The sequence below is a fragment of the Myripristis murdjan genome, chromosome 16 (genome assembly GCF_902150065.1).
Source record: "Myripristis murdjan chromosome 16, fMyrMur1.1, whole genome shotgun sequence".
Classification (NCBI taxonomy): domain Eukaryota; kingdom Metazoa; phylum Chordata; class Actinopteri; order Holocentriformes; family Holocentridae; genus Myripristis; species Myripristis murdjan.
The window spans coordinates 12,374,267-12,400,484 of NC_043995.1; the positions used below are offsets into that span (position 1 = coordinate 12,374,267).

General features: G+C 41.6%; 2 protein-coding genes across 2 annotated transcripts; both read left to right on the forward strand.

Annotated features, from left to right (window-relative positions):
• Positions 1-870: 870 nt before the first annotated feature.
• LOC115374299 (14-3-3 protein zeta/delta) lies at positions 871-16,601 on the forward strand. Its single transcript, XM_030073154.1, has 6 exons — positions 871-1,009; positions 4,457-4,797; positions 11,031-11,154; positions 14,396-14,559; positions 14,841-14,936; positions 15,436-16,601. The coding sequence occupies exons 2-6, from the start codon at positions 4,492-4,494 to the stop codon at positions 15,490-15,492; spliced, it is 747 nt and encodes a 248-aa protein (XP_029929014.1). The 5' UTR covers positions 871-1,009; positions 4,457-4,491; the 3' UTR covers positions 15,493-16,601.
• A 2,602-nt stretch (positions 16,602-19,203) lies between these two features.
• Positions 19,204-25,992, forward strand: LOC115374298 (polyadenylate-binding protein 1). The gene is made up of 15 exons (XM_030073153.1): positions 19,204-20,259; positions 20,611-20,804; positions 20,985-21,100; positions 21,716-21,855; positions 22,011-22,105; positions 22,282-22,419; positions 22,542-22,637; positions 23,022-23,294; positions 23,643-23,733; positions 23,896-24,009; positions 24,204-24,346; positions 24,569-24,653; positions 24,844-24,974; positions 25,377-25,470; positions 25,624-25,992. Exons 1-14 carry the CDS (start codon positions 20,067-20,069, stop codon positions 25,464-25,466), a joined length of 1,899 nt encoding a protein of 632 aa, XP_029929013.1. The 5' UTR covers positions 19,204-20,066; the 3' UTR covers positions 25,467-25,470; positions 25,624-25,992.
• The last annotated feature ends 226 nt before the right edge of the window (positions 25,993-26,218 follow it).

The window sequence follows — 26,218 nt, forward strand, 5'->3', positions numbered from 1 at the left end:
AAACAGATGTAATGTATTGTAACGGATGGACATGTTAATGTTTAACTGCTGTGAGTGTCACTTTGTTAAGAGATAGTTCGGTTAAGAAAAAGATTGTCATTAATGCTGTTACTGAGATTTCCAGGAGGCCATTGAACATGTCATGTGCTTAGAAGCTGTGGATCCTGTCAGTCACTTCAGCTACCTGTGACAGTAATTTGGTGAGATAGAATACCTGTAATTGGCAAAGTGCTAGAGAGGATGTTTGCGTTGTTCTTGTTCCTGTTTTGGAGGAGGGAGTTACATTAATTTTGAGCAGGAAGCCAAGCGGGCTATAAAGTGAGCGGTCAGGTTTCGTTGTTTCGGCATTGGTCATGGCCTACAGTAGCCTGTGTACCGTTGTTAATTAAGTGCCAGTGAAATCAGCAAACGTCTCGCGGCCCACTCACTGAGGAACGCTACAGTATGCGTGTGTCACTTCATTAAACCTCGACATATGACAAAGTTCCTACTGCTAATGTCATTTCCCACGAGATCTTTATTGACTCATTCTGGGGAATGACTTGTGCCTCAGAGAATTTAAATGATATTGATGTAGGTCAATATGTCTTCTGCAGGGTCACATCACTTAAAGGCAAAGTCAATCTGAAATATTTTTTGATAAGGGATTTCTTGCCCTTTCTGCTTGACATTGACATCTGTGTTTTTCACTGTAATGATTTAAATTGATCACAGGGTCAAATTTGGTCCAGAGATGGCAAATGCTCATACCAGTAAATGTCTTTATAATGCTCATGACTGCTCTACAAACCACCTTACATTTACAGGAAATAAAGAGAAACACTACAATTCCCATGATGTCTCGTGGTCCGTTGCCGTGGTAACGTTTGACGTCAGGCTTCCCTGCTCCTGCCGTGCATTGGGCTGGTGTGATTGGAGGGAAACCCCGTGGATCACATTCAGACGGTCGGGCTGAGAGAGTCAGCTGTAGCCTGCAGCACAGACATCACCGCTACCTACCGCTACCCAGGTACGAAATCATCTGTAAATTTCAAAACTGCTGTTTCATATTTGCATTAATAGTATTTACACCTTATGATACATTGCGAGGCGTACTATCAGTGGAAAATTGTTGTCCGCTATTGACTCGCAGGCTGCTATTAGAGGCGACAATCAGCCGACCAAGAACAATGGCTAGCTACAGTTTGGGATATGTCTAACTGCTGGTACAAAAATGGATCATCAGACAGGCGGACGGAGAAGGCGTGTCAGGTTGAGGGTTCAAGCTTTGGTTTCCATGTAGCACTGGCTGTTAAACCTTCTAACTTACGCTCATTGTAAGGCTCTTAAAATGATTTAAATCTGCTCTGAGAATTTAAACACTCAGCTCCAACGAGGCCATAGTTGTCTTTGAAGGAGCAGTATTGCTAGCCGATATTGCTATTAATTTCCAGACATTAGCTTGGCCCAAACTTGGCTTCAGTGTCTATGCAAATGAGCTGCTAGTTAGTTAACGTTAGCCATTGTTAGCCATTGTTTCCGCGTGTCACCTTTCATTGTAGTGTCAAGTGGCCCGCTGGCGTAACTAACTGGACTAAACAAGGTGTGAGGTTTTTTTTTTTTTTTTTTTTTTTTTTTTAGCACATCTGCCGGGGGACCAGCGGCACTGGCACACGGTCTATTCAGAGGCTGGGCGTTCCGCTATCCAGCCAAGATTTATCGCCTTGGTAGTCGAGATAAAACAAAACGTCTGAAGGGGGCATGTACATGCATTATGTGTTGATAAAATTATGATAAATGATGAGCCACCGCACCCCACCCTATCCACTTTTAAAAGCTCAGTGTGGCGTTGAATGTACCGTTTCGGGAAATAGTCCGCGCCATACTGGAAACAGGTCACGAGGACCTAGACATTCTTGGTATATACCGACTGGTGTTTGTAGTTGTTAATATGCGTGTGAATGTAACGGGCCACACTTGGATTTGGCTGGTTGTGATGTTATATCTCGGCTTATTCGGCATCTGCTCGATGTAATGATTAAGCGCCAAGTGAGCAGTCTTTCATTTCCGCTTGTAGGGCGAGTCGTTCCAACAGGTACGAGGATGGGTGTGGTGTGTGTGTGTGTGTGTGTGTGTGTGTGTGGGTGGGTGGGTGGGTGGAGGGGGGCGAGTGAAAGTGCACATCTGCGTTTGCCCTGGGGACCAGCCAGGATTCAGGTTACTAGCTCAGGTTAATTCTACCATTTACCTCGGTTAAGACGCATTCTTTGCATGAATGAACACAAGGAAATTTAAAAACTGTAACCATGATTTTACTTGTTTTATGGCTTATTGATAAAGCCAGCCTCTCTTGCATCATCACATGCATCCACACTGGAAGGATGTGTTAGGTGGTTTGTGGTTGCAATGTCCGAGATTTTAATTTATCTTCTGCAGAGCATAAATAATAACTTGCTTACAGGAAGCTGTCTGAAACCACTTTCAGGTTAAGAGGGGAATTGTCCCCTTCATCCAGTTTTGAAATTTGATTTGGTGATTTCAGGATTCTTTCAATTAATTTTGCATCTCTTCAACAGTAAGAGCCTGAAATATGTTATAGCCAGCTTTCTTGCCCAGGACACGTTTTGAACACACCACCAGACTACATGCACTCTGGAATGGAAAATAAGTGATTGATTGTGTGCAAGCCTGCTGGGCATTCTGGATTCGTTAAACGGATGTAGGCTATTGATTTAGTGATTAGGATTCCTCTGTCTGTGTGTGTGTGTGTGTGTGTGTGTGTGTGTGTGTGTGTGTGTGTGTGTGTGTGTGCGCGCACGCGCGCACATGTTTGTAGAGGGGTGTCTGTACTTGGGTGGGTTATGTACAAGGTTAAACTAAAGTTAACAGGCGCCTCCTTTTCCTCCTCCTGTAGGCCTGCAGTACTGCTCATTAAATATGTAGGCTTGATGCCTATAATTTCAGTACTGACATAGCCTAAGTAGATGAAAGTGTTTGTGCTAGCTGTAAATAGCTTCGTCAAACTGACTTATTTTTGATAAGATTAAACTGTCACTTACACAATCTGAGAGTCATGACCTCCTTTTCGAAGAGCTGCAATGTCTAGTGTGAAATATTACAGACAGCTAGCTTTGTATGATCACATCAAGCGCTAGTTCTCGCAGACATACTTTTCTTTTTCTCTGACTAAGGCCAGATAATTACTCACTCATCTCATGAGTCACTTTTCTACTGCATCACCAAGTAGGGCTTGTCAGGGCCCAAGTCTGAAGGTGTAACACTGGGCTGAAAGGACATTTATTTATATGAAACTGTATTCCAGCTGATGTACCATCTGGGTATGTAACGATTGTGTGCTGAAACCAGAAACCATGATTTTGCAGTTGTTAGTTTGGAGTGTGTGGGGTGAACTGTGAACCCCCCACCTCCTCCCTCCCCAGCATTTGTGTATATAAAGATTTTTTCTTTTGGGCCAGTGTGAAATTACAGCAAACACATTCAAAATGTTGAACCTTCAACTGCTTTTCATTAATAATAATAATGATGTTAGGCCTTAAGGGTGACTTTTAAATGAGCCAAATACAAAGGCATCCTGTTGCTGGGTTGTACAGGCATAAAAGAACATTTGTAAAAGCCCCATTCAACTTTAGCTTTTAATTATTGGTACATGTTGAAATTAATAAGAAAAAGAATTTGAACTCGGAGTCATTTCAGTTTTCAGTCAAACCATGATACAATGACGAACCCTCGCACAGCTCATGTCATGTCATCAAACTAACCAAAATACACTTCAAACAATGGAAAATGTTACTTTGCCCTTTGACTCAACCAGGAGTAGGATCATTGCCTTGTCCTCTTTGCAATCCTTCCTTGTTTTTGTGGTATATCACAGCCTTTGGCAGACACCTTTTTGTCATTCCAATTGCTCCCTGTCTCCCACAGCCTTTAACAGCCATGGTGTGACTTTCAGCAGCACTATTTGGCATGGCAGAAAACCCAAGAAATAGTATTTGGACATGACATTATACCTTTCTGCTAAATGTGAATGAGAGTGGTAGCTTCTCTGCACTGTGCAGCTCACTGCATCTATTCAGTGGCAGGGAAATTCAGTAAATGATTGTCTTTTCCAGTGAGGCACTAATTTGGCTCATTAATTGCTCTTGCATAGATTTTATACAACTCCAGTGCTCCCTTTTGTTTTACTCTACTCTTCCAGCCTCCAGAAAGTAGCTCTCTTAAATGAGAGGAGCTGATTGCCACTCCTACCAACATTCTTGGCCAACATGTCCTTCACTTTATCTTTAATCTAGCAATCCTTCTTCCTTCTCTTTATATCTCAGCTCAATAGCACTGAGTGGCTGTGACAAGGTGGAAATTAGTCTTACCTATAGTCTTACCTATATACCTATGCACTGAAGCTGGAGTACATTTGTATACCTGCTAGTCATGATACTGACAAGTTGCTTTTCTGTTTTAGTCTAGTTGTCTTTCCTCAGCCTTCAGCGAGCAGCAATGGGGGACGACTCCAGTAAGGATGAACTGGTGCAGACAGCCAAGCTGGCAGAGCAGGCGGAGCGTTATGACGAAATGGCCGCTGCCATGAAGACCCTGACAGAGCAGGGCGCCCAGCTGACCAACGAGGAGCGTAACCTGTTGTCAGTAGCCTACAAGAATGTGGTGGGTGCCCGACGTTCTTCGTGGCGTGTGGTGTCCAGCATTGAGCAGAAGACCGACGGCTGCGAAAAGAAGCAGGCCTTGGTCAAAGGCTATCGTGAAAAGATTGAGAAGGAGCTGAAGGAAATTTGCAACGATGTGCTGGTGAGATTGACTAGTGGTATTTTGGTGTCTTTCATGTTTTGTTTTTTTTTTTTTGTTTTTTTAATAATTGAAAAAAGCTGCATTCAGAGCTATAGATGCTACTTGGCCAAGACTGGAGATAAACCATTCATTCACATGTAGTGTCACCACATTTTTACATGAAATTTTTCACCTAAAACACATTCTAGTTTAAATATTCAACAAGAGGTTTTTGGCCCTGTCTGCATTGCATTCAGAAATTTATACCAGTGTTTCCACTAGGTTGACTGATTTTCGGGTGGGGTGGGGGGCTTTTTATTATAATTAATCATTAAACTTACTGCTGACCTTTTTCTCTCCTCCACTCACAATCGTAGTGAATTTTCTGCCACTTGCTCCCTCACACTCACTAAGCACACATTACACACAATTTCTTAAAGGAGCTGCACTACTCTTAAAGCAGTACCTGTCATGTATTGGTCCTTTTGAAGAATGAGGAGAGAGAGAAAGTATCCTGAGATTCAGTGTGCTACTAGATGACTCAAAACAATTCCATGATAATGTAGGGTGTTACCATGCTGGCACAGTGTGTGGTGAAAATCATTAGAAGCCCATTGATATTAATGATAATGTGAAACTTTAGCAGTGGTGCTCATAACTCTGTATGTAAAAACTGTTCAATGACTATTTTAGAGGGACACAGATTTATAAATGATGACTGAAGAGACAGAAGCAAGGTATCATGATGTAAATTCAGGGAAACTACTACTATTCTAATATTTATTTTATGTCTAGAGAAGTATGAAGGCTGAAGACTGCTCAGTCATACCTCATTTCAGCAGCTCAACTTGTTGGTTGTGCCATTTATGTCTGTAAGAGGTGTTGGATCTTCTGTAGAAATGGCCATAGAACATGAATTGGAGTAGACCATACTTTCCCATTCAAATGAGCATAGCACGATGGTTAGAGTGGCGGCCATTTTTATGTAAATGGTTGCCTTTGCAAAAAACTATGGCTATTATACCAGGCTAACTTCCACTTGGTGGAAACTATTAACATTTATTCACTACTTTCATCAAGCAGCCACACCGCATCTTCTCAGTTCTCAAGAAGGTGTAGCACACTTTACTGCCCTATATGTCCTATACACTGTAGAAACTTACTATAAATGACATTTTATTTAAACTAGCCAAATGGAGCATAGCAAGGAGTTCCATGACCATTTTACTCCATTGAAGTTCTGCGTAAATGCCACATGTCAGCTACTTCATTTCTCTCCTCGCCCACCTGCACTTGTATAGGTGCTTTACAGTAATCCAGATAAAAACATTTTGCTGGCTCTGATTACTTATCATGAGTGATGACCTCCTATGGCCCATTAAGGCATTCTTCTCATTTGTCGCTATGCAAAATGAGATGTGCAGCAACTTAAAAGGGAGCACTTTCTTCATACTTTGGGGGATAAATCCCAAAGCCCTTGGCCAATTTAACATTATGATACGCCAAATGAGGATGGTTTTTAAGACTTTGGACACAACACTGGTGGTTCCTGTTTGATCATATTTTTTTCCTGCTATATGCTATTCTTATGTTGTGCCTGATCACTTTGTCTATGAGAAACAGAGAGATATATTAGTCTCCCCCTTCTATTAAGATGTTTTTGCTTATAGCCTTTCATTTCTTTATTCATTCTGTGCAGTAGTCAGATTTTCAACACTATGAGGTGTATAATAAGCTTATTTAGTTAGCCTGCCTTGTGGTAATGCTCCCAAGTGGTCCTTTCTCTTCACACCTGCTGCTGTATTGAGCCTTTTGAAATGGCATTTCCTTGTTTGATCAGCAGTGCTGGTGCAGTCAGGTGATGCATAATCTTGCCCCAGGAAATGACAGGAACATGAGATGGCAGAGAAAGCATTACCTCATGCAGTGCAGGAAATGGCATGTAAATATGTTATCCGCCCTCTTGAGTCATGTTAAAGTCTTCTATAGAGCAAAGTTAGCATAACTTATCCCAGTGCAGTTTCCCTATACTGTGGTTTTGCTTGATAAGCCAACAGTTCAGTGTTTACCTGTTTGTTGGAAGAAATGAAAGTTGAATGTTTCGCTGTTTTTTCTGCTCTACAAACATGAGGGGTAGTACAAAGAACTTGTTTTGCTGGATGTCACGTTATATTGGATTGTAGGTCTTTGTCAGCGGAGGACGCATCCTGTATTGTTAGTGAAACAAGCATACCCAGGCAAAAGGGGCAACCTGACCCCATGCTGAACAAACTCTTCATACCCAGGCCGTAAGACTTAAAGAAACAGTTTAAAACAACATTTAACCCATGAAACATCTTGACCTTAAGACCTTAGGTCATGCAGATAGGTTTTAACCACCAAGGTCCATGTAAAAATTAGCAAATGTAAAAAGTTATGGCTACTTGAGTGTTTATGATTCTGAGACCCGACAACCTGGAAATACAATCAAAATCTTACTTAGCTAATAAAAACAAGATTTTTGTCCCTGTGTTTGGAATTTCATTGTAAAGTCACAAAACTAGTTTATTCATTTATTTCAAACTGCCAGCACCTTTTTACGTAAAAGTGAATGTGCCCAGGAAGAGAATCTGATCAGAGTTTTTGATTTATATAAAGCAGACCGTAACGTGGCCATCTCCTGTTCCCATTATACACAATATAAGGCAGTGTTAAAGATGTGAGAGGGGCCTGAAATAGGTTTGTTTCTAGTGGGTCCCCACATGATGAATAGTAGTCTATTTTTAATGAGCCTGAGCCAGGGGGAGACAGCATTTAGTCAGTGCACTTACTGTTAGGACTGTTCAGCTTGGCAGATGCTAACTAGCGTCCAGGGCTGACTGAGGAGGGGCTGATAGCGATGGTATGCAGAAATGCCCACTGTAGCAACCTGTAGGATAGGACCTTTGTTCTCCTCTCAGCCTGTGTATTATGTGGCCTTGTGAGTCACTGGGTCCTAATTCTATGATGACAGCAGCTGAACCACCAGCGTTCTGGGTCACTGACTTCCACCTCAGTCAGACACAGCCTCGAGGGTACAGGGACAGAAAAAGAGCAAAGGAGGACAGGTGGAGGACAAGGCTACTTTGGACAGTCCAGCATAGCCACTCAGTGAATGGTTAACAAGGCCTACCACAACCTTTTTTTCCTCCACCAGCAGTCAATATGTGGAACATATCTAAATAATGCTAACTAAATGTAGTTAAGTGTAATTTATTACAAGATTACATCACAGTTTAACTTAGATGAATTTGTTTTTATAGAATACAGAGTAAAAGTATTAGAGAAGGGATTGTACAAGAGCTCATTAGGTGTCTTTCCACTGTCGTGCTACCCCAAGCGAGGGTTATCTTCGAGCCACATGGTGTTAATGGCCCTCAACCCACTGCCACGAGAACAAAAATCATTTGCTTTTCCACTGTTGTGCCGATAGCCCCACGGTCTTGTCCTGTCAATGCAAGAGCGTGAGAGGTAGGAAGCGGGCGGTTAAAATCTGCACACCCAGTACTAACTAACTACTGCAGAACTACGTATCACAGGGTTTTTTTTCTTTGGACGCCTCTTTGTGTGTTGTGTGCTTTAACTGCCTTGTAATGAAACCTCAGTTTTTTCAGTTTTTTGTGGACCTTGTGTGTCGGATCCCCTCCACTGCCTTCTCTCTTACCATTTACTGAATAATGTCCTCATTTCAGCAAACACCACCAATTTGACGTTGGACATTATCCTCTGCCCAAATAGTGAACGGAGCCCTCATGTCCGCGTTCACCACGACTGCTGCTTGTTCTCCATTTTTCTTTTCTCTGTTATTTTTCTGCTACAAAAACGAGCTGCTGTGCCGACATATGTACCAGTGGCACCCATCTCACCACGTATCATCCTCAACTCAGCCTCAGACCTCAGTTAGCCCTGTCTGGAGCATGGGTATTTGGTGGGTCATTAACACCTAGAAACCGGCCTTGAGAGACCCACCAAGGAGCAATCAAAGACTGGAAGTGACAATGGAAATGCAACTCGACTTGGCAAGCACTAGCATGCCCACATTTGTCGCGACAGTGGAAAGCTGACTACTGACAATTGTGAAAAATTAATCAATTCTTCTTCACCACATGACCAACCTTTTCACCAAATTTCATACAAATCCATTCATAACTATTTGCTGACAGACAACTAATAGACAAAAGGAATGGGATGAAAACATAACTCCCATCCAACTTGGTAGAGGTAATCTATGATTGCATTTTATTGCTTGGAGGTCGTTATTATGTAATCTGACACAGTCTTCTGTGTATTAATATTGCATAACACTACATAACACTCTTGCTATCCCTTGCTTGTCCTCCATACCAGAGGAGAGCATGCAGCTTAGCTACCAGCCTCGATGTTCAGGCTGACTGACGTGACTTACTGAGTGCTCTACAGAGAGAATATGACCCATTTCTAGTCAAGTGGGCAGAAGTCATCTCAGAGGCCTCTCCTGTGTATTTCTCTTAATGCGTGTGGCACATGACTAACTGTTGCCAATCCCACAGAGCTCTCATTTCGTTTTCCTTCCCTAGCTATTCTGCTCATTTTTTTTCTTGCCCTTCATCTCTGACTCTTCCTTTTTCCATTTGCTTGTATGCAAAAAGCCATTTATTCATCTGCAACCCCAAGGCCAATGCCTCAGAATATCCCTGCTGCCTGTTAAGACACAGCTATCGAGGCATTTCAGACAGGGCAATGAAATAAAAAATGTAAGTTCCATCTACTCTATGCATTCTTACCATGGTGGTAGGTTGTTGTCAGCTCTGCCCTGTCAGTGCTACAGATCCCCTCCCAGCTCCCAGAGTGCCCATTTGATCCCCAATGTTAGTCTAAAAGCACTGTGTAAGTACAGGCTCTTGCATCAGTCTGATGTTTTTCCATTGTACTTAGGATAATGTACTTATGCATGTTTTTACAGAACAGAATTCTATAATGCTTAAAAATGGATGTCTCTGAGTATGTCCTGTCCCAGGGTAGGAAGCTCATCAAAGATTTGTATTTCAGCTGTTGCTGTGAATATAATAGGATGGAAAGGTTTGCTGTGCCTTGTCACCCTATATTTGTTTACTTTCTCAGTATTTTTCAGCATGACTGAAAGCCAGATATTTTTTTTTTTTTTTTTTTTTTTTGGTCTCAAGGACATACTCCAGGACAAAGTAGTTTTACCACTCTCTTACACGGGGAACATTAGAAGTAGATTCAGAATTCACACTGGGTCTCAGTGATGGAGGCTTTGTGAGTACAGGTCCAGGTCTGCTTTTGGTTTCTTAACAATATGGCATCACGGATGGTGAATTTACACAATCACGGAACTCTGCTTTGTTTTAATGAGTAGAGCACAGCTTTTTTGTTTAATGGCTATCAGAATGAAACCTCATTGAATTGCTCTTTAAGCCATGAAGAGATCAGATCTGCACTAAAATTATTAAGTCATGTTTCTGTAAATGTAGTCTGTAATCCTCTTTGTCTCATAACATTAACATTGTGTAATGGCAATATATAAAGGAGATACTGGTGCTAAAGCACTTCTGAAAAAGTAAGATGTGCCTTTCAGTTGTGGTGCCAAATAATGTCAGAGTGCTCCAGTAACCACAGTATGGTACCGTGTGTTTCTGCCTGCCTGCATTCATGCTAGCAGCTACAAAATGGTGTGCTCAAAAGCCAAGCTGGGCTCTGTGAGTTGACCTACTTCCTCTGTGAAAGCCCATCAGAAGTTCAGCAGCCTGGCTCTCTCCTCTGTGTCCTCCCCCATTGTCCTCCATCCATGCCTCCCATCCTCCCTTTCTGTCCCCCTCCATCCTCTCCAACCCCACCCCAGTGTTCTTTGTGATGTAGCCCAGGCACAGTCCCAGGCCCATGGCCAGATGCTATCAGGGGTAACCAGCTTCTCTATCTCGCCTCATTTAGGCCTGACGAGAAACAACACTTAAAGATGCAGACATGTCTGTCTTGACTGTATTTGACATACTACCACTGCTTATAGCATCATTGGATGAGAGATGAATTAAAGTTGGGCATAGAACCTTCCTTAAGGACCCATTGTGGAATTTGCCATGAAAATTTACATTCACGTTTCTGCTTTTTTCAAGACCCCCCGGCCTCCTTGCCTAATAAAGCTACATATAAATAATCAATGCACTGGAGTGCATATTTTGGAAGAAATCATCATGCTTCTAATGATCTGTCCTTTTCTGTTTTTTTTTCCACTCCAGAACCTCTTGGACACATACCTCATTCCCAACACCACTTCACCAGAGAGCAAAGTCTTCTACATGAAAATGAAAGGAGATTACTGCCGCTACTTAGCTGAGGTAGCTAAGGCACCAGAAAAGGAATGTAAGTCCTTTAAGTCCGTTTTTACACCAGCTGTTAATGTGCAGGGATGCTTGATATTTACTATGTACTTGCTTTGTATATATGTGTATGTGTGTCACACCAGCTGAAATGTTGGATTCGAGGAGGATTGATACCTGCATCCAAGCCTGGGCATGTCAACCCTCTCAGACTTTATCCTATTAAACGAACACTTAACTGATCTACATTGGCCCTACCACAAAGATTACAAAAGTATCCTCATGTGCCCCTCTGGCCGTAATAAACGGAGGATAATAAATGCAGACATTGGTACATACTACAATTCTTCCTTTGTCCTGTCTTGCTTCTTACACATACAGTCATAAGTCACCAAATGTTTAAGGATAGGTTTGGTCTTTTTTAACCTAGCCAGTGTTAAAATGTTTATAGACCTTTTATAACATTACACAACACAACTTTGCTGCTGGCTTTTGTCATAAGAAACTCACCACTCAGCTGCAGCTTCTTGCTAGCCTTCAACACAATCTAGCAGGCCATTATTTTTTATCCTCAAACATTATAAATGGCTTTTCTCAAAGCAGGAAACTCACAATGTTGTCATGTATGTCTTGAAATTGTCCACCCACAAAACGGTTGGTAATGGTGCTTTTTCACAAGTTTTAAGATAATACATTGCCTTGTATACCTCGCTTGCAGGAAGCTGCAGCAGTATAGTCGGTTTGCACGGTTATGTGCCTAAATGATGGCTATCAACATTTTAATAAATACCAAACCTTACCGTCAAATTTGTATTTTATTTTAATTGAGCAATTTAATTTTTAACAAGATTTCTTGCTGCCTTTGTTATTTGGACTATAACAGTAGAAGAGTTCTGTTCATCGGGTCTTGGGCAAAAGCAGAGCTTGGTCAAAAATAGATTTTTAAACAGAGGCGTATTTCAGGATGTCAGTGGTGTTGAACCCATCTCCCACTGATTTCTAGTTTAAAAATTTCCAACTTATGTTTTTCAGATAATATCCTGCCATTTGTATTGTCTGTATTACATCCCTATGTACAGGAGGTAGAGAGAACACTGTTTGTAATGGATTGGTGATGGTCTTCTTTTTGAATGTTGACAATTTGAAGAAAATGTGTCAGTGTGAAGCATTCAGTGTTTTCCTCCAGCAAGAACAGCTGCCTGATTTAGAGGACAGATCTTAATGTATCAAAAAAGGCTTCCCTATTGGTTTGTCACTGCCCACTACCCCTTGCACATTCATTCATAAAACGACTGCCACAGGATGTTTTAGTTGTGGTTAGGAATGGCTCCTCTCTTGTGTTTCCGTTTTCCGCTCAAACTTTGATACAATGCCAGAAAAAAAAAAAAAAAAAACTAAAAGGACTGATGACTTAGTGGAAGCTTGTCTTTTGAATTTACAGAAATTATAAGAGAGGAAATGTTTACTTTAGTTACAAGCATTTTTAGATTATTATTTTATTTTTTTTAGATTTTTTTTATGAGTAATTTGCTTCATGTTTGCGGGACTTTAGGCCGTGGTGGAAATGCAGACAACGGACTGAAGGAACGGTGTAGTTGAAAAAGTAGTTGCTGGGAATAAGATTGAGTGAGGTGTGTGTGTGTGTGTGTGTGTGTGTGTGTGTGTGATTGTGTGATTGTGTGAGTGAGAGAGAGAGAGAAAAAAAGAAAGAGCTTAGTAGCAAGTTTGAATTTTGCTATTTTGATTCATGCTCTTTCTGAAACGTGGTTTCTGTTGAAAGCCATGACTTCTGGCAAACAGCCAGAAAAGGCTTGTGAGCCATAGGCATCCAGCCACTGGTACAATGTGTGTAAGAAACAAGAGACGGCAAACTCAAAAGACTTGGGGAGTTTTACGCTGTATTTTCTGTAATGTCTTGTATTATATTTGAATCATACAGAAGTTAAATCATTTGAAAAGCGTTTATCAATATAATTTGTTCCTGAGTACCAAGTTTTGTTCAGCACATAGGGTATCTATAGTCCAGAAAAGGGTAGATACACCTGGTGGAGATCTGCATTTTTCTCGGTGCACTCCTCTAGTTTACCTTGATTTTAGCTTTCTTAGGGTTTTCAGATTAAAGACAGTTGCTGAACCATTACCCTGTTTCCCCTTACTTTTAATAAAGTGCAAGATGATGCATCAGCTTAGTTAATGGAACAAGCACATAATGCATAACTTCTGTAGTGATTGACTACTTTCTGCACAGACACTTAAGAAACCATTGTGCATTGAAACCTCAAACAAGCTGCCTACTTTCTAACCCACACCCAGCTGAAACTGAGGCCCTTGTCAACCTCTCAGAGGTGTGGCTCATCACATATCCACAGGATTAGTCATCACTTTATCACCACCACATCACTGCAGGGTGTTAGGGAAAGTCATTAGATGTCTCTGAAAGGTTGTCACAATATGCCATTGATAAGCAGCAAGGCAAAATTTGAAAGTTATTGGTAGGCATACTTGTTAATTACCCTGGACACCTGACAGAAACAGACTCGGTTTGACAGCCTGAAATAGCACAAACACTAGAATGATAATGTCATTTGGCAGATTGTCATGGTTTCTGTTTCTCTTCTGAGGATTGGGATGGCAGAGATCAGGGAGACAGTTAAGCCGGTTAGTGTAATGTGGGAAAAGGGGAAGTAACTCAAAAGCTCAGTTCCTTTTTGTTTGAAACACAGACAGACAGACTTCCCATTGTATTCATCTACAGAAAGGAAACTGTCTGGTCTCCTGGCTGAAGGAAACTATCCCAACTGACAAAAGCCAGCTCCTCTGCAACTTGGTCACAATTATTTCTTCTTTTACATCATGCTTCCTTCATGCTGTTATAGTTAACTCACGTAATATGTAAGGGAAAATCTGTATATTTGTTCACTCTCACACAGTCTGTCAAGTAAATGAAATGTCTGCTTCCACTGTTTAGTAAGCACTGATCACTAGCAATAAATTAAAAGTATGAGAAAGGAATGTAATTTATTCCTTAGACAGTGTCCGATTCAAGAACTACTGGCTGTTAATAGTACTGTATTTCCTAGGAGGACCTAACCCTACCCCCGTCAAAGGCAACTGTACTTTTTTGCTGGTTTGACACAGAAATTTAAGGGCATTTTCCTACAATGCAACACACGCACACACACACACACACACACACACACACACACACACACACACACACACACACACACACACACACGAAGGGTAAGTCACACAACTCTAATGATATGTTTTCTCTCCATCAGCCATCACTACACGTTCACTTGATGCCTACAAAGAGGCTTTTGAGATCAGCAAGAAAGACATGCCGCCCACGCACCCCATCCGTCTTGGCCTTGCCCTCAACTTCTCTGTCTTCTACTATGAGATCCTTAACACGCCTGATAAGGCTTGCCAACTGGCCAAACAAGTAAGAGCACAACACACATGTCGCTGTTGCTGCACTGATGAGGACATTACACTGACATATGTAGTAGAACTTTTGAATTGCTAAGCGCAAACAAGCATTCATTCAAGACTCAATTTTTCTTCTGTTTTCATAACTTGTTGAATGTGCAGCTGTAGTTACACTAACACAGAATCAAACAAAATAAAACATTTCCCTACATAATCACATGGACTTCTGTATAGTTCTGTCCAGACTGTTTGTTTTAAGACCATTGCTATTCTTGTTTGTTTTGAATCCTGCAGGCTTTTGATGATGCCATTGCAGAGCTCGACACATTGAGTGAAGACTCATACAAAGACAGTACGCTGATCATGCAGCTACTGAGAGATAACTTGACAGTAAGTGTGTCTGAAAGTGCATTTCCTACACAACTGTACCAGTGTAAATAAGAGATTTCATCAATAGAACCATTTAGATTGTAGAAACCACTGATCTATAATAAATATGTGTGACAAAACTTACGGTTAACTTAAATAAGATCAATGGTAGGAATACAGCTTATAGAATGCTGTGTATCTTGAAAATGTTTGCCTTCAATAGGTTTTCCAGTAAGCCATTTAAGTGACATATAGACTGGGCAGCACTAAATCTCTCCACTCACACCAGGATAAATAAAATTATTTCAGACAGAGCATACCCAGATAATAATGAACTCTAATTGGCTTAGTAGATTTGAATATTCATATCTAGACATTTTGAGCAATGGCTCCTATTTTTCATATAGAAGCAACACTCTGGAGACAGGAGTAGGCGTTAATGAGCTTCCTTTCTCTGCCTCTCCCTAATTCCTCTGTCACCCTGTGTCCTCCCTCCTCCTCCTCCTTCCTCCTTTCTCAGCTGTGGACCTCTGACAACCAGGGTGATGGCGAGGATGCAGAGGAGCCCAAACATTGAGACAGAGCACCCTATTCGTCCCTGTCTGCCTGTCATTGTCCCAGCTCATCTTCATCATTATCATCAAACACTGAGACCACGTCATCATCATCATCCAGCTCTTTCCATCCCTTTCTTCTATTTAGTTCTCTCACCAACAGTCATCTCACTTCTATTGGTTTACTATTTCTTGTTTTGTAGTTATTGTGGGTAAGGGGAATGTGAAGGGTAGGTTTGGCATTTTGAAGCGGGAGGGTCAGTTTTGAAGGGTGAGGGAGGATAAATTGGGAAGGGGAGGGGGTGTTTGGCCTTGGGCGCTTGTCTGCTGATCTTTTTGTTTTTGCGTGTGGGAGCAATAGGGGTTTTACGATATTAACATGGTGGGTGTGAGGGCAAGTTCTCAACTCAGGCTACGTTCGACTGGCTGAGTTTTCAGAGTCAGAGCAGTTATACTGTACATGCATCCTATTCATGTTAACGAACTTATGCTTGATTTGACACCATCACTCGATGATCCATCTGTGATTTCACAACATCAGTCTGCTCCTCACGTGGCGAGGTAGCAGCTGTTAGTCCGTACTTAGCTAGAGAAATGACAGAAGTGAAGACAGTGGAGGTTTCTTAAGAGCGCTGGAGACAGTAGGCAAGGTTTTGTCAGAACAGAAAGGTTACATTCCATCTACAATCAATTACTCAGCATTCTGTTTCTCTTCATTCTGTTTTTTTTTTTTTAATCTTTTTTCAGGTGACCTATATTTTTATTTCTGTGTATCAATTACAATTTATAGAAAACCTAAGAACAAAAGAGCACACTTGTTACTGTTGCTGTTTTGTATGAGCAGAACAGTAAGAATTTTCCCCATGTGCTGGTTTAGTTACCGCTTTTCTCCAATTAAGGTTTTTATTTGTTTTTGATTTTGATTTTTCCTTTTTTTTTTTTCTTTTGATACTTGCCTAAATTGCATGTGACTTAAAAAGTAGTTAGCAGAGAGGGAAGGGAGGTTGTCGGGCTGGCTAGCTTTGTTCATGTCTTTGGAATTTTCATACAGAGCACCCAAGCATAACTGTTATTTGGAGGGAAATATGTAATTTCATGTATGTGGAATTAAAGAAAAAAGATAATTTAAAAGTTTCACGTTGTTGGCTTTGATTAACAAAGGGTTAGTCCCACCAGAGCTATCTCCTGAACCTTGTTTTTCTTTATATAGCTTATTCTTTTTCTATATTTACTCATATGACTCCAAGCCATGTTTCGCAGCTCAGACCCTCAGGTAGTTAATGAGATTAAGCTCACGGTAGTAGTTATTTTATCTCAAGGGGTCATATTGTGTCATGTCATTGGGGTACAACACTTGCACAGTGAAATCTGGTCTGCACCTGCGGAAAGCTGCAATAGTCGGTGTGCGACCATAGAATACCAAGGCACCCACAGAACACCTGAGTGGATACCATTCTTTTATTTCTAGCACCGTCTGCTGTAACCTCAAACTTCACATCTCCAGTTATACTGCTCATGTCATACCTCTTAGTTCCCATTGGGTCGGAGACCATGACCCAGCATTCCTTTAATAACCTTGTCTTCACTATAGGAGGACTAAACTTGCATGGTTTTTAAAGCAGACTTCCATTCTAACTGAGCTGCTCTGTTTTCTTTAAACCACTGTCTGGGCGAATGAGAGTGAGTCACACTGACGTGGAGACAGAAATCGGCCAAGTCTTCTCCCCTCTTATTACAAACCAGTTTGATTCAGTCTCCACAGCAAACACCCCCTGGTTGCCGTGGCCACTGATGCCTTTTGTTCTGCTGGAGTGCATCTGTCTTCCTGGAGCTGCGTCACACAGATTTGTTCTTCCTGGTCTCCCTGTGCCCAGATGATTTTATGCAGGCCCAGCCCTTTAATACACAGAGTCTTTGGAAATATTTAAGTATGAAGAACTCATTCATTTATTTTCAAAAGTTAAGCTAATCACAGAACAGAGCTTAGACATGTGGAAACACTGGAGCCAAAAAAAAAAGTCAAGCTTACTGGTCTCAGCATCAAATATGCCGATCTTAGTGCTCCACTTTGCAAGCAAACAGCTGAGGGAAGGAGGATTTTTTTTCTTTTTCTTTTTTTTCTTTCTTTCTTTTTTTTTTTTTTAAACCAAGCCCTTCCACACAGCTCTTTGGGTGTGTCTGTCCCTCTGTCATGAGCCCAGTGCGTGGGAGGAAGGCAACGCTACCACAGAGGAATGTTGAGCTGCAGTACCATCTATTAAACCTTACTTGTGAAGGATTTAAAATAAAACAAAACTCACCAGAGAACTGTTCTAACTCTCTTGCCTTCAGTCTGAACACAAACACAGTAACAGATCAAATTGTAACCTTTTGGTATCTGACTGGTTTGCTTACTTGTCTTGTTTCCACTGGCTTCACAAGTTAAGAAGCCAGGTTAAATGTTGCAGCATTATGAAGCATGGTAAAAACATGATAATGCCATTTTATATTCTAAGACAATCCAGAGTTATCATGATCAAGCAGACTTTCTGGGCCTTTAGACTGCCATTGAAGGGAGCAGGAGGGAGGACTAAAACGCTGCTCTAGTTTTTCAGCAAAAATTATACACACTTCACATACATTTTCTCTTCCAGATGCAGGATCAATAATGGGACTGTTAGTGCCATGTCTTAAATAAGGCACGTTGCATCATCTTGGTCCACCAATCAAAGTGAAAGTAAAGACTGAAACAAACCAGTGTCACAAACAAATGCCTAATATTCAAAGCTAATATGTTAAATCTGTGCCCGGGTCACGTGTTAACCACCAGCATTTCCATTTCACATACCTGATACCACTCTGACTGTAAGAGGCCTGCCCAGGGAGCTGTGAGGAATGCCTGACACGCACAGAGCCCCAGCAAGCTTGTCCAACTCCTCGCAGGGACCATGGGAGTGTCTCTGCTCAGACAGTGCCATCAGCCCTCCTGGCTCTTATCTTTCTGAGGCCAGCATAACATCACCAGATGGGCAGATTGGCCTGGAAAGGCTTGTGCATTAAAGGGCAAGAACACCCTAACAGAATGAATAACATAATACTAAAAGATGCCCCATGGAGACTTCATCTAGTCAGTGAAGTTGGTGATGTGCACAGACAAGGCAATAAAACATTTTTCAACAGCTGTATCACATTAAATATACTGCATGCACCTAACGTGTGACACCGTCTGGATGTGCAGAGGAAAATGCACTTGCACTTTCTCCGCAAAGACCTCAAAATACATTACTGGCATTTATTCTTATTCTTAATGTTTTAGGCCCATTGTCGCATACTTAGGGATACAGTGTTCTGGCTCAGGGACCCTCCAGCAGAAACAGTTGTCCCATGTATTCCTTATTTCCCTGCTCTCTGCCCCCACCTACCGGTTGTCAAAAGACAGAGCAGGATGTCACAACTGCCCTTGAAAACGTTTTAAAATTTCAAGGTACTTACATCGGAACGCAGACTTATTATTATTTTTGTGTGTGGGGGGGGGGGTGGGGGGGCACAATTATATTGGTCAAACGTTAATTAGGACGTTTTGATGCTGTAAAAGATTCACATTGACTTTAAAAAATAAAATGGGCAGAGGGGATCTTGATCCTGGCCCCACAATAGGAGGAGTTAATGAAAGATAAAAGCAGGTGCAACACGGACTCAATCAGTTGCTCCATGGATCAGCCTTACAGAGTTACTGAAGAAGTAAAAGTGGTGGGTTTTCAACCACACAACCGAAAATTAGAAACAAGGTTGCAGTTATAAACAAGATTAATAGATAATGCGATGTTAGTGGTGTATGTAATTAAGTAAATATTAAGTGTAATTCATCCACCGGCGTGGTTGGAAATCGCGTTACCGGTCTCGCGATAGCCGTGACGTCACCCCCGGGGGCTGGTCGGACTGCACACGGGAAACATCCACTCAGCGACCGTCCTTTCATTCCTGTAATCCGTCTGCGTAGGGTGTGCTCCGGAGCTAGTCTCGGCACACATTTTATTATTATGAAACAAACCAAAAGCTAGAGTACACACGCAGACATATTTTTATAAGAAAAAAAAATCGGTGAAGCAGGATTTGATTTGCAAACCCAAGCAACGCGAAGAAGACGCTAAATTTAAAAAAAAAAAAAAAAAACGGAAGACGCAACGAGAAGAACGTTAGCAAGCTAAGCAGTTAGCATCATTGTTGAAAGCGTGGGTGATTAACGTTAGCCAGTCATATTGTTAACTATCGTTTTCTTTCCCGTTTGAAGGGCTTTATTATTCCATTTTATTGTAGTTGACATATCTGCTTTGTATATTAACAATAAGTCCGCTTGTTAATCGGCAGTTACGGCATACGGAATCACGAATTGTGAAATTCAGTGAGCCGTCTTAGCTAGGCCGCACTCCGACATTTTGCTAATCAAGCTAACTAGTCCACGTTGCTAAGCGAGCAGTTCCTTCTGCGGTTTCATTTTCGGAAATCGAAGTCGGCGACCGAGGAGGTTAGTCATTCCATTCCAACGGCTTTTATAGTGCCACAGTTGCCAATTGGATATTGATCTATTTACTTTGCTTGAGAGCACGCGTCATCCGACATGAATCCCAGCGCGCCCAGTTATCCCATGGCCTCCCTGTATGTGGGAGACCTCCACCAGGACGTAACCGAGGCCATGCTCTACGAGAAATTCAGCCCGGCCGGGCCTATTCTCTCCATCCGAGTGTGCAGGGACATGATCACCCGCCGATCCCTCGGTTATGCCTATGTCAACTTCCAGCAGCCCGCCGACGGTAAGGCTTACTTTGACGAAATATAAGCGCAGGAAAATACAGTACACGATCTGACTCCATTTTGTATCGGTACATGGCATGCAGTAGTCAGTACATAATTACTGATTCGTTGTGGTATGCACTGTTGGTATTTTAGTTAGTAAAGTTGGTGTGACATTGCTACAATGACGTTTCCTGGCACGACCACGAGTTTGTTACCCTTTTTTACATGCCAGTAAACAGCAGGACCCTGTTGAGCCAGTCTGTCTTAAAATATTGGAAGAAGATAACCCAAACTTTATGTGTGAGGCTCAATACAGACTAAACGTACGAGTTTGGACCTTTGAAGTTTTGATTGCTTGTCTCCCACAGCTGAGCGGGCCTTGGACACCATGAACTTTGATGTGATCAAAGGCAGACCTCTCCGCATCATGTGGTCCCAGCGTGACCCCTCACTGAGGAAGAGTGGAGTGGGCAACATCTTCATCAAGAATCTGGACAAGTCCATTGACAACAAAGCTCTCTATGACACATTTTCCGCCTTTGGAAACATCCTGTCCTGCAAGGTAAACTGGGAGATAACACCTCCTGTCTGTGTGTTTGAGTGCTTCTCTGCACAGATTACTGCACTGCTTGTCTCAACATTGCACCGGCGTGAAGTATAGTGTTTGTATGTGTGTAATAGCCTTTTGATTTGCATGTGGTTTTGAGACTGTTGCTTATATGCTCAATATCCTTCTTCCAAGGTGGTTTGTGATGAAAATGGCTCAAAGGGTTACGGCTTTGTGCACTTTGAGACCCACGAGGCTGCTGAGCGTGCCATTGAGAAAATGAATGGCATGTTGCTCAATGACAGAAAAGTGTAAGTGTGACTATAATTACTGCCTTGAGTCTACAAATAATTTGAGCCAATTTAACTGCACTGGTACTTAAATGTAATAAATAATCGATTTTGAAGGGTGTTTAACTGCATTTTGTTAACTAACTCAACTGCCTGTTACCTTGAATGTATTTATGTGGTCTTTTTGATTGTTTACAAGAACAGTGAAAATAAACATCCCAGGGCACTGGGCCCCAAGACAGGGTTCATGTACAGCTAGATAGAATTTTATTCATCCTTGAAGGGGATGAATAAAGTTCATTCATGAACTTTACTTTCGTGAATAAATGAATAGATCTTACAACATCAGAATGTTTTGCATTATAAAGTCCAAACATGAATTACTCCTATGCCTGGGAGATTTCATCCAGCCCAGGTTCCTGTTCTCTAGAACAGCAGTTCCCAAACCAGTCCTCAAGGACACACCCCCACCCCAATTTTTTGACAGAATTCTTTTTTTTTTTTTTTTTTTTTTTTTTTTTTTTTTCTTATTATTTATTTATTTACCTCACTGATTGTCTGCTTTATCACAAGGTCTTTCAGCTTGATTTGCATGATTTGTTTGGGTAACCAGAAGTTATGCGGTTAATACTACAGATTTGTTGGACGCTTTAAATCACGGAAAGAGAGAGAAGCTGAGCTTGGTGCCCGTGCAAGAGAGTTCACCAATGTTTACATCAAGAACTTTGGCGAGGACATGGATGATGAGAAGTTGAAGGAGATGTTTGGCAAATATGGTGAGAAAATAACAATGTTTCATCTTTAACCGTTACATTGGTCATACCACTGTCTCTTGATGCTAGTGATATTTTATAAGAAAGCATTTAGCCATCAAAGTGCTGGTAGTTTGACTTGGCCATGAGGTGTGTTGATAAGAAGTTGTCGTTTCTAGGCCCTGCCCTCAGTATCCGTGTTATGACTGATGACAGTGGCAAATCCAAAGGATTTGGCTTTGTCAGCTTTGAGAGGCACGAGGATGCACAGAAGGTTAGTGATACCTCCTGTTCTTTTCCTGTATGTGGGCCATTTAAGAGATTGGCCCTCTGATATTTGGGAATTGAAATATTCACTTAACTCATCTTATTAGTCCTATTAGTCAAGTTAGTTATATGTAATGTGTGTTCATCTTTTGAAGACGTTTCAGTGGACTGTTTGTTTTGCAGGCTGTGGACGACATGAATGGTAAAGAGCTAAATGGCAGGCAGGTGTATGTGGGCCGTGCACAGAAGAAAGGAGAGCGCCAGAACGAACTCAAGCGCAAGTTTGAGCAGATGAAACAGGATCGCATGACCAGATACCAGGTTGGTTGGCGCTCTCCTCAGTCTTACCAAGTAGTTGCCTAGATGTTGGTTTTGACTGTTACTGCGTTGTCATATACATCAGAGGGTTAAAATATTTTTTGCAATCCCTTTCCGCTTACCAGGGTGTCAATTTGTATGTGAAAAACCTGGATGATGGCCTGGATGATGAGCGTCTGCGTAAAGAGTTCTCTCCATTTGGAACAATAACAAGCGCTAAGGTAAAAGCTTCAGTATTTGCCCCTAATCTAATTTTCAGGTGGTTTGGAGTCTTGATTACAAACTGAGTTGATGTCCAAGAAGCTGGCAATACTTCTTTAAAAAAAAGATCATTGTTAAATCCAGTTGGATATTTGTCACATAAGTGACAACTGTGACAAATGATAGTTTGAATAAGTGTCACTAATACATAAGTTATGCGGTAAAAGGTCTGCATGTCTTCCCTACCAAGATTTCTTGGTGTCTTACCATCTTCAGTTGTGCAGATGTTTTTTTTTTTACTAAGGCATGTTGATGTACAGTTTAAAAATGAACAGCAAAAAAACAAGTTCATACACACTTACTAGACAATCAGATTGAGTGATAATTGTTTTCCTCTCTACTAGGTTATGATGGAGGGCGGTCGCAGCAAAGGATTTGGCTTCGTCTGCTTCTCTTCCCCAGAGGAGGCCACCAAGGCTGTCACAGAGATGAATGGGCGTATTGTTGCTACAAAACCACTGTATGTAGCCCTAGCCCAGCGCAAGGAGGAGCGTCAGGCCCACCTAACCAACCAGTACATGCAGAGGATGGCCACTGTCCGTGCCGTGCCCAACCCTGTCCTGAACCCCTACCAGCCTGCTCCACCCTCTGGCTACTTCATGGCTGCAATACCTCAGGTGAGGCAGACGAAGAGAAGGGTTTGCCTCCTGGTAGTCTGTCAGATCAACACAGGATTGAAAGTTCTTCTGCTTTTGTAAATGTCAATTAAAGATGCTATGTATTGGCGACAGCTACCAAAATTCTGATATCATGACATTCCTAGGCCAGGGTTTGCATGGGACCATACATGTTTTCATTCTTAAAACTAAAGCTCATCTTTCTGTTTATCTGATTGAGGTTGTGCTGGCCAATTAAAGATGCCAATTTAGTGTGTTAGTGGAAGTGATACGATGCATACTCAAACGTCTCTACTCTAAGTAAATTATCTTAATGCTAACTAAGCTTGCTGATCTTCCCTCTCGCAGGCCCAGAACCGTGCTGCATACTACTCAGCCAATCAGCTGGCCCAGCTTCGCCCCAGCCCCCGCTGGGCTACTCAGGGAGTGAGACCTCAACGTAAGGATCCACTGCATTTTTATCACATTTTACTTCATGTATTACTTAATCTATGTTGCCATTCTGCCAAGTATAATATGTAGTGATGCTTAGGCCATATTTCTAGACATATCTGGATAGAGTATTGTTTCTCTGGTTTACCATTGTTTTTTCTTCCCACAGACTTCCAGAACATGCCCAATGCCATGCGTCCCTCTGCCCCGAGGCCCCAGACCTTCAACACCATGCGTCCCACAACCACCCAGGTCCCACGCATGATGACTTCCCAGCGGATGCGTGAGTATTGCAGCTGCCAAAGTGCACAGTACACTGTATTTCAGGTATTTTCCCTCTGCCTGGCTGGATGCTTGGATATTAGAACAATAGCGGATCAGGGCAGAGGAACAAAAAGCAACTAAAAAAATCGTCCTGCTTGTGTTTACCTCAATGTATGCATTTGTGACGCAGTTCCATCTTCTCTCTCTCCTCAGCCACCCAGGCCCTTGGCCAGCGCCCTGCCAGTGCTTCAGCCACTGCTGCACCAGTGCGTGCAATGCCCCAGTACAAATATGCAGCTGGTGTGCGCAACCCCCAGCAGCACATGGCCTCACAGCCACAGGTCACTATGCAGCAGGTAAGAATTCACACTACCTCATAGTTTCATCATATTACTTAGATCTGAAAAGGCCATCGTATTTTGTTGACTTTATTAATGTGTACAGATCTTATCCGATTGTATCCATAATGCAGCAGGACAAAGAAGTTGGTTGTGTAGTCTGGTGAAGGACGTGGAACATTGTCAGATAGGTTATCCTTGAGAAATGACTCTAATGCAGCAGGAATGTTTCTTTCTTAGCCTGCTGTGCACGTCCAAGGACAGGAGCCCCTGACTGCCTCCATGCTGGCTGCTGCCCCCCCTCAGGAACAGAAGCAGATGCTGGGTTAGTCATTATCTACCTGAACTGTCCCTTTTAGTGACTTGTTTGAATGTGGTCATACCAACTAAGTACAACCATTAGGTCCCCTGTATCACAAGGTTTTTATTTGACTACTCCCCTTCATTATTTGAAAAAGCTTTGTTTTCAAGGACTGGTTGTTTTTTTGACAGTGGCCTACTCTTACTCCCTTCAGGTGAGCGTCTGTTCCCCCTGATCCAAAACATGCACCCCAGCCTCGCAGGCAAGATCACCGGCATGCTGCTGGAGATTGACAACTCAGAGCTGCTCCACATGTTGGAGTCACCTGAGTCACTGCGCTCTAAGGTCAGTTATTGGCCAGTATTTCAAATTAATGACAGTCTCTGTTTGTGTTTTGTGAAAACCAATAAAATATCGACTGTGTGTGTGTTTATATACATATACACATATATATACGTATATATGTATATATGTATGTATGTATATATATATATATATATGTATATGTATATATATATGTGTATATATATGTATGTATATATATGACCTATGTCTAGAGCTGTATCATCTGTATTGAGTTACATTGTACATTGTGTTCCTCTTCTTAATTTCAATGAGTCAGGGTGCTGTACAGCCTCCTCACAAGGCATAATGACTCAGTGGATTAATTGTGTGTGGCTCGTTGTGCTTGACATGCAGTTTTAATTGGGACAGTCTTTGCAGAGGGTAACCCAGTGTCTGTTTTAGGTGGACGAGGCTGTCGCTGTGCTTCAGGCCCACCAGGCTAAAGAGGCTGCTCAGAAGTCCACCACCCCTGCTGGAGTTCCAAGCGTCTAAGAAGGTAGGGGATCTTACATGGCATTGAATTAAATACTGTGTTGAGGAAAAATATTTATCATGACTAAAATGAGCATTAATGTTTTGGTTTATTTATTTTAGTGGATGATACTTTGCTCCTGTTTGATAGTTGATGTCAAATTCTTTTTTCTTACAGATTGAGCATTTTGAAACCTGCTTCACCGATGGAAAAAGATAGAAAAAAAAATTAAACATTGAAAAACCTAAAACTCTGAAAACATTGCAAAATGATAAATTATTTCTTAAAAAAGATGAAAACAATTGACTCTGCCAGGTCTAGGGATGGTTTGACTAGACCTTGATCATAAAAAAAGCAAAAGTTTGTTAAAAAATAGCAAAATATAGAAAATTGAGATGATACATTTGATGAATGCATTCCTGTTTTATGTCATTTTACTGTGTCAGTGCTCAGAATATCATTTGTGTACAGGAAGGTGATGGCTGAGCATTTTGAAAAGTAATTTGTATTGTAAACTACTGGCTGTTAATAAATTCTCAAACAATATTTATGCCTCTTGTTTTCTTGTCAGCTTTCATTCTATTTACATGTGCTGATAGTATTGTATTATGCATAAAATTATGACACCATTTGATTGCTGTCTCCGTTTGTAGCCATAATGGAGTCATTAATTTCATACAATTGTACCCCCAGCATGTTGGACAAAGTATCTGTTATAGTCTCCCACTAGGTGTCGCTATTGTTCAGTAAAATAATTTGACATTAGTTTTAT

What these genes read in the sequence shown, in the direction of transcription:
- LOC115374299 (XM_030073154.1), top strand. Translation starts at nt 4,492, where the DNA reads ATGGGGGACGACTCCAGTAAGGATGAACTGGTGCAGACAGCCAAGCTG. An exon ending in AAATTTGCAACGATGTGCTG is followed by an intron (nt 4,798 to 11,030) that starts GTGAGATTGACT and finishes TTTCCACTCCAG; the next exon opens with AACCTCTTGGACACATACCT. An exon ending in TAAGGCACCAGAAAAGGAAT is followed by an intron (nt 11,155 to 14,395) that starts GTAAGTCCTTTA and finishes TCTCTCCATCAG; the next exon opens with CCATCACTACACGTTCACTT.
- LOC115374298 (XM_030073153.1), top strand. Translation starts at nt 20,067, where the DNA reads ATGAATCCCAGCGCGCCCAGTTATCCCATGGCCTCCCTGTATGTGGGA. An exon ending in TCATGGCTGCAATACCTCAG is followed by an intron (nt 23,295 to 23,642) that starts GTGAGGCAGACG and finishes TCCCTCTCGCAG; the next exon opens with GCCCAGAACCGTGCTGCATA. An exon ending in GGAACAGAAGCAGATGCTGG is followed by an intron (nt 24,654 to 24,843) that starts GTTAGTCATTAT and finishes TACTCCCTTCAG; the next exon opens with GTGAGCGTCTGTTCCCCCTG.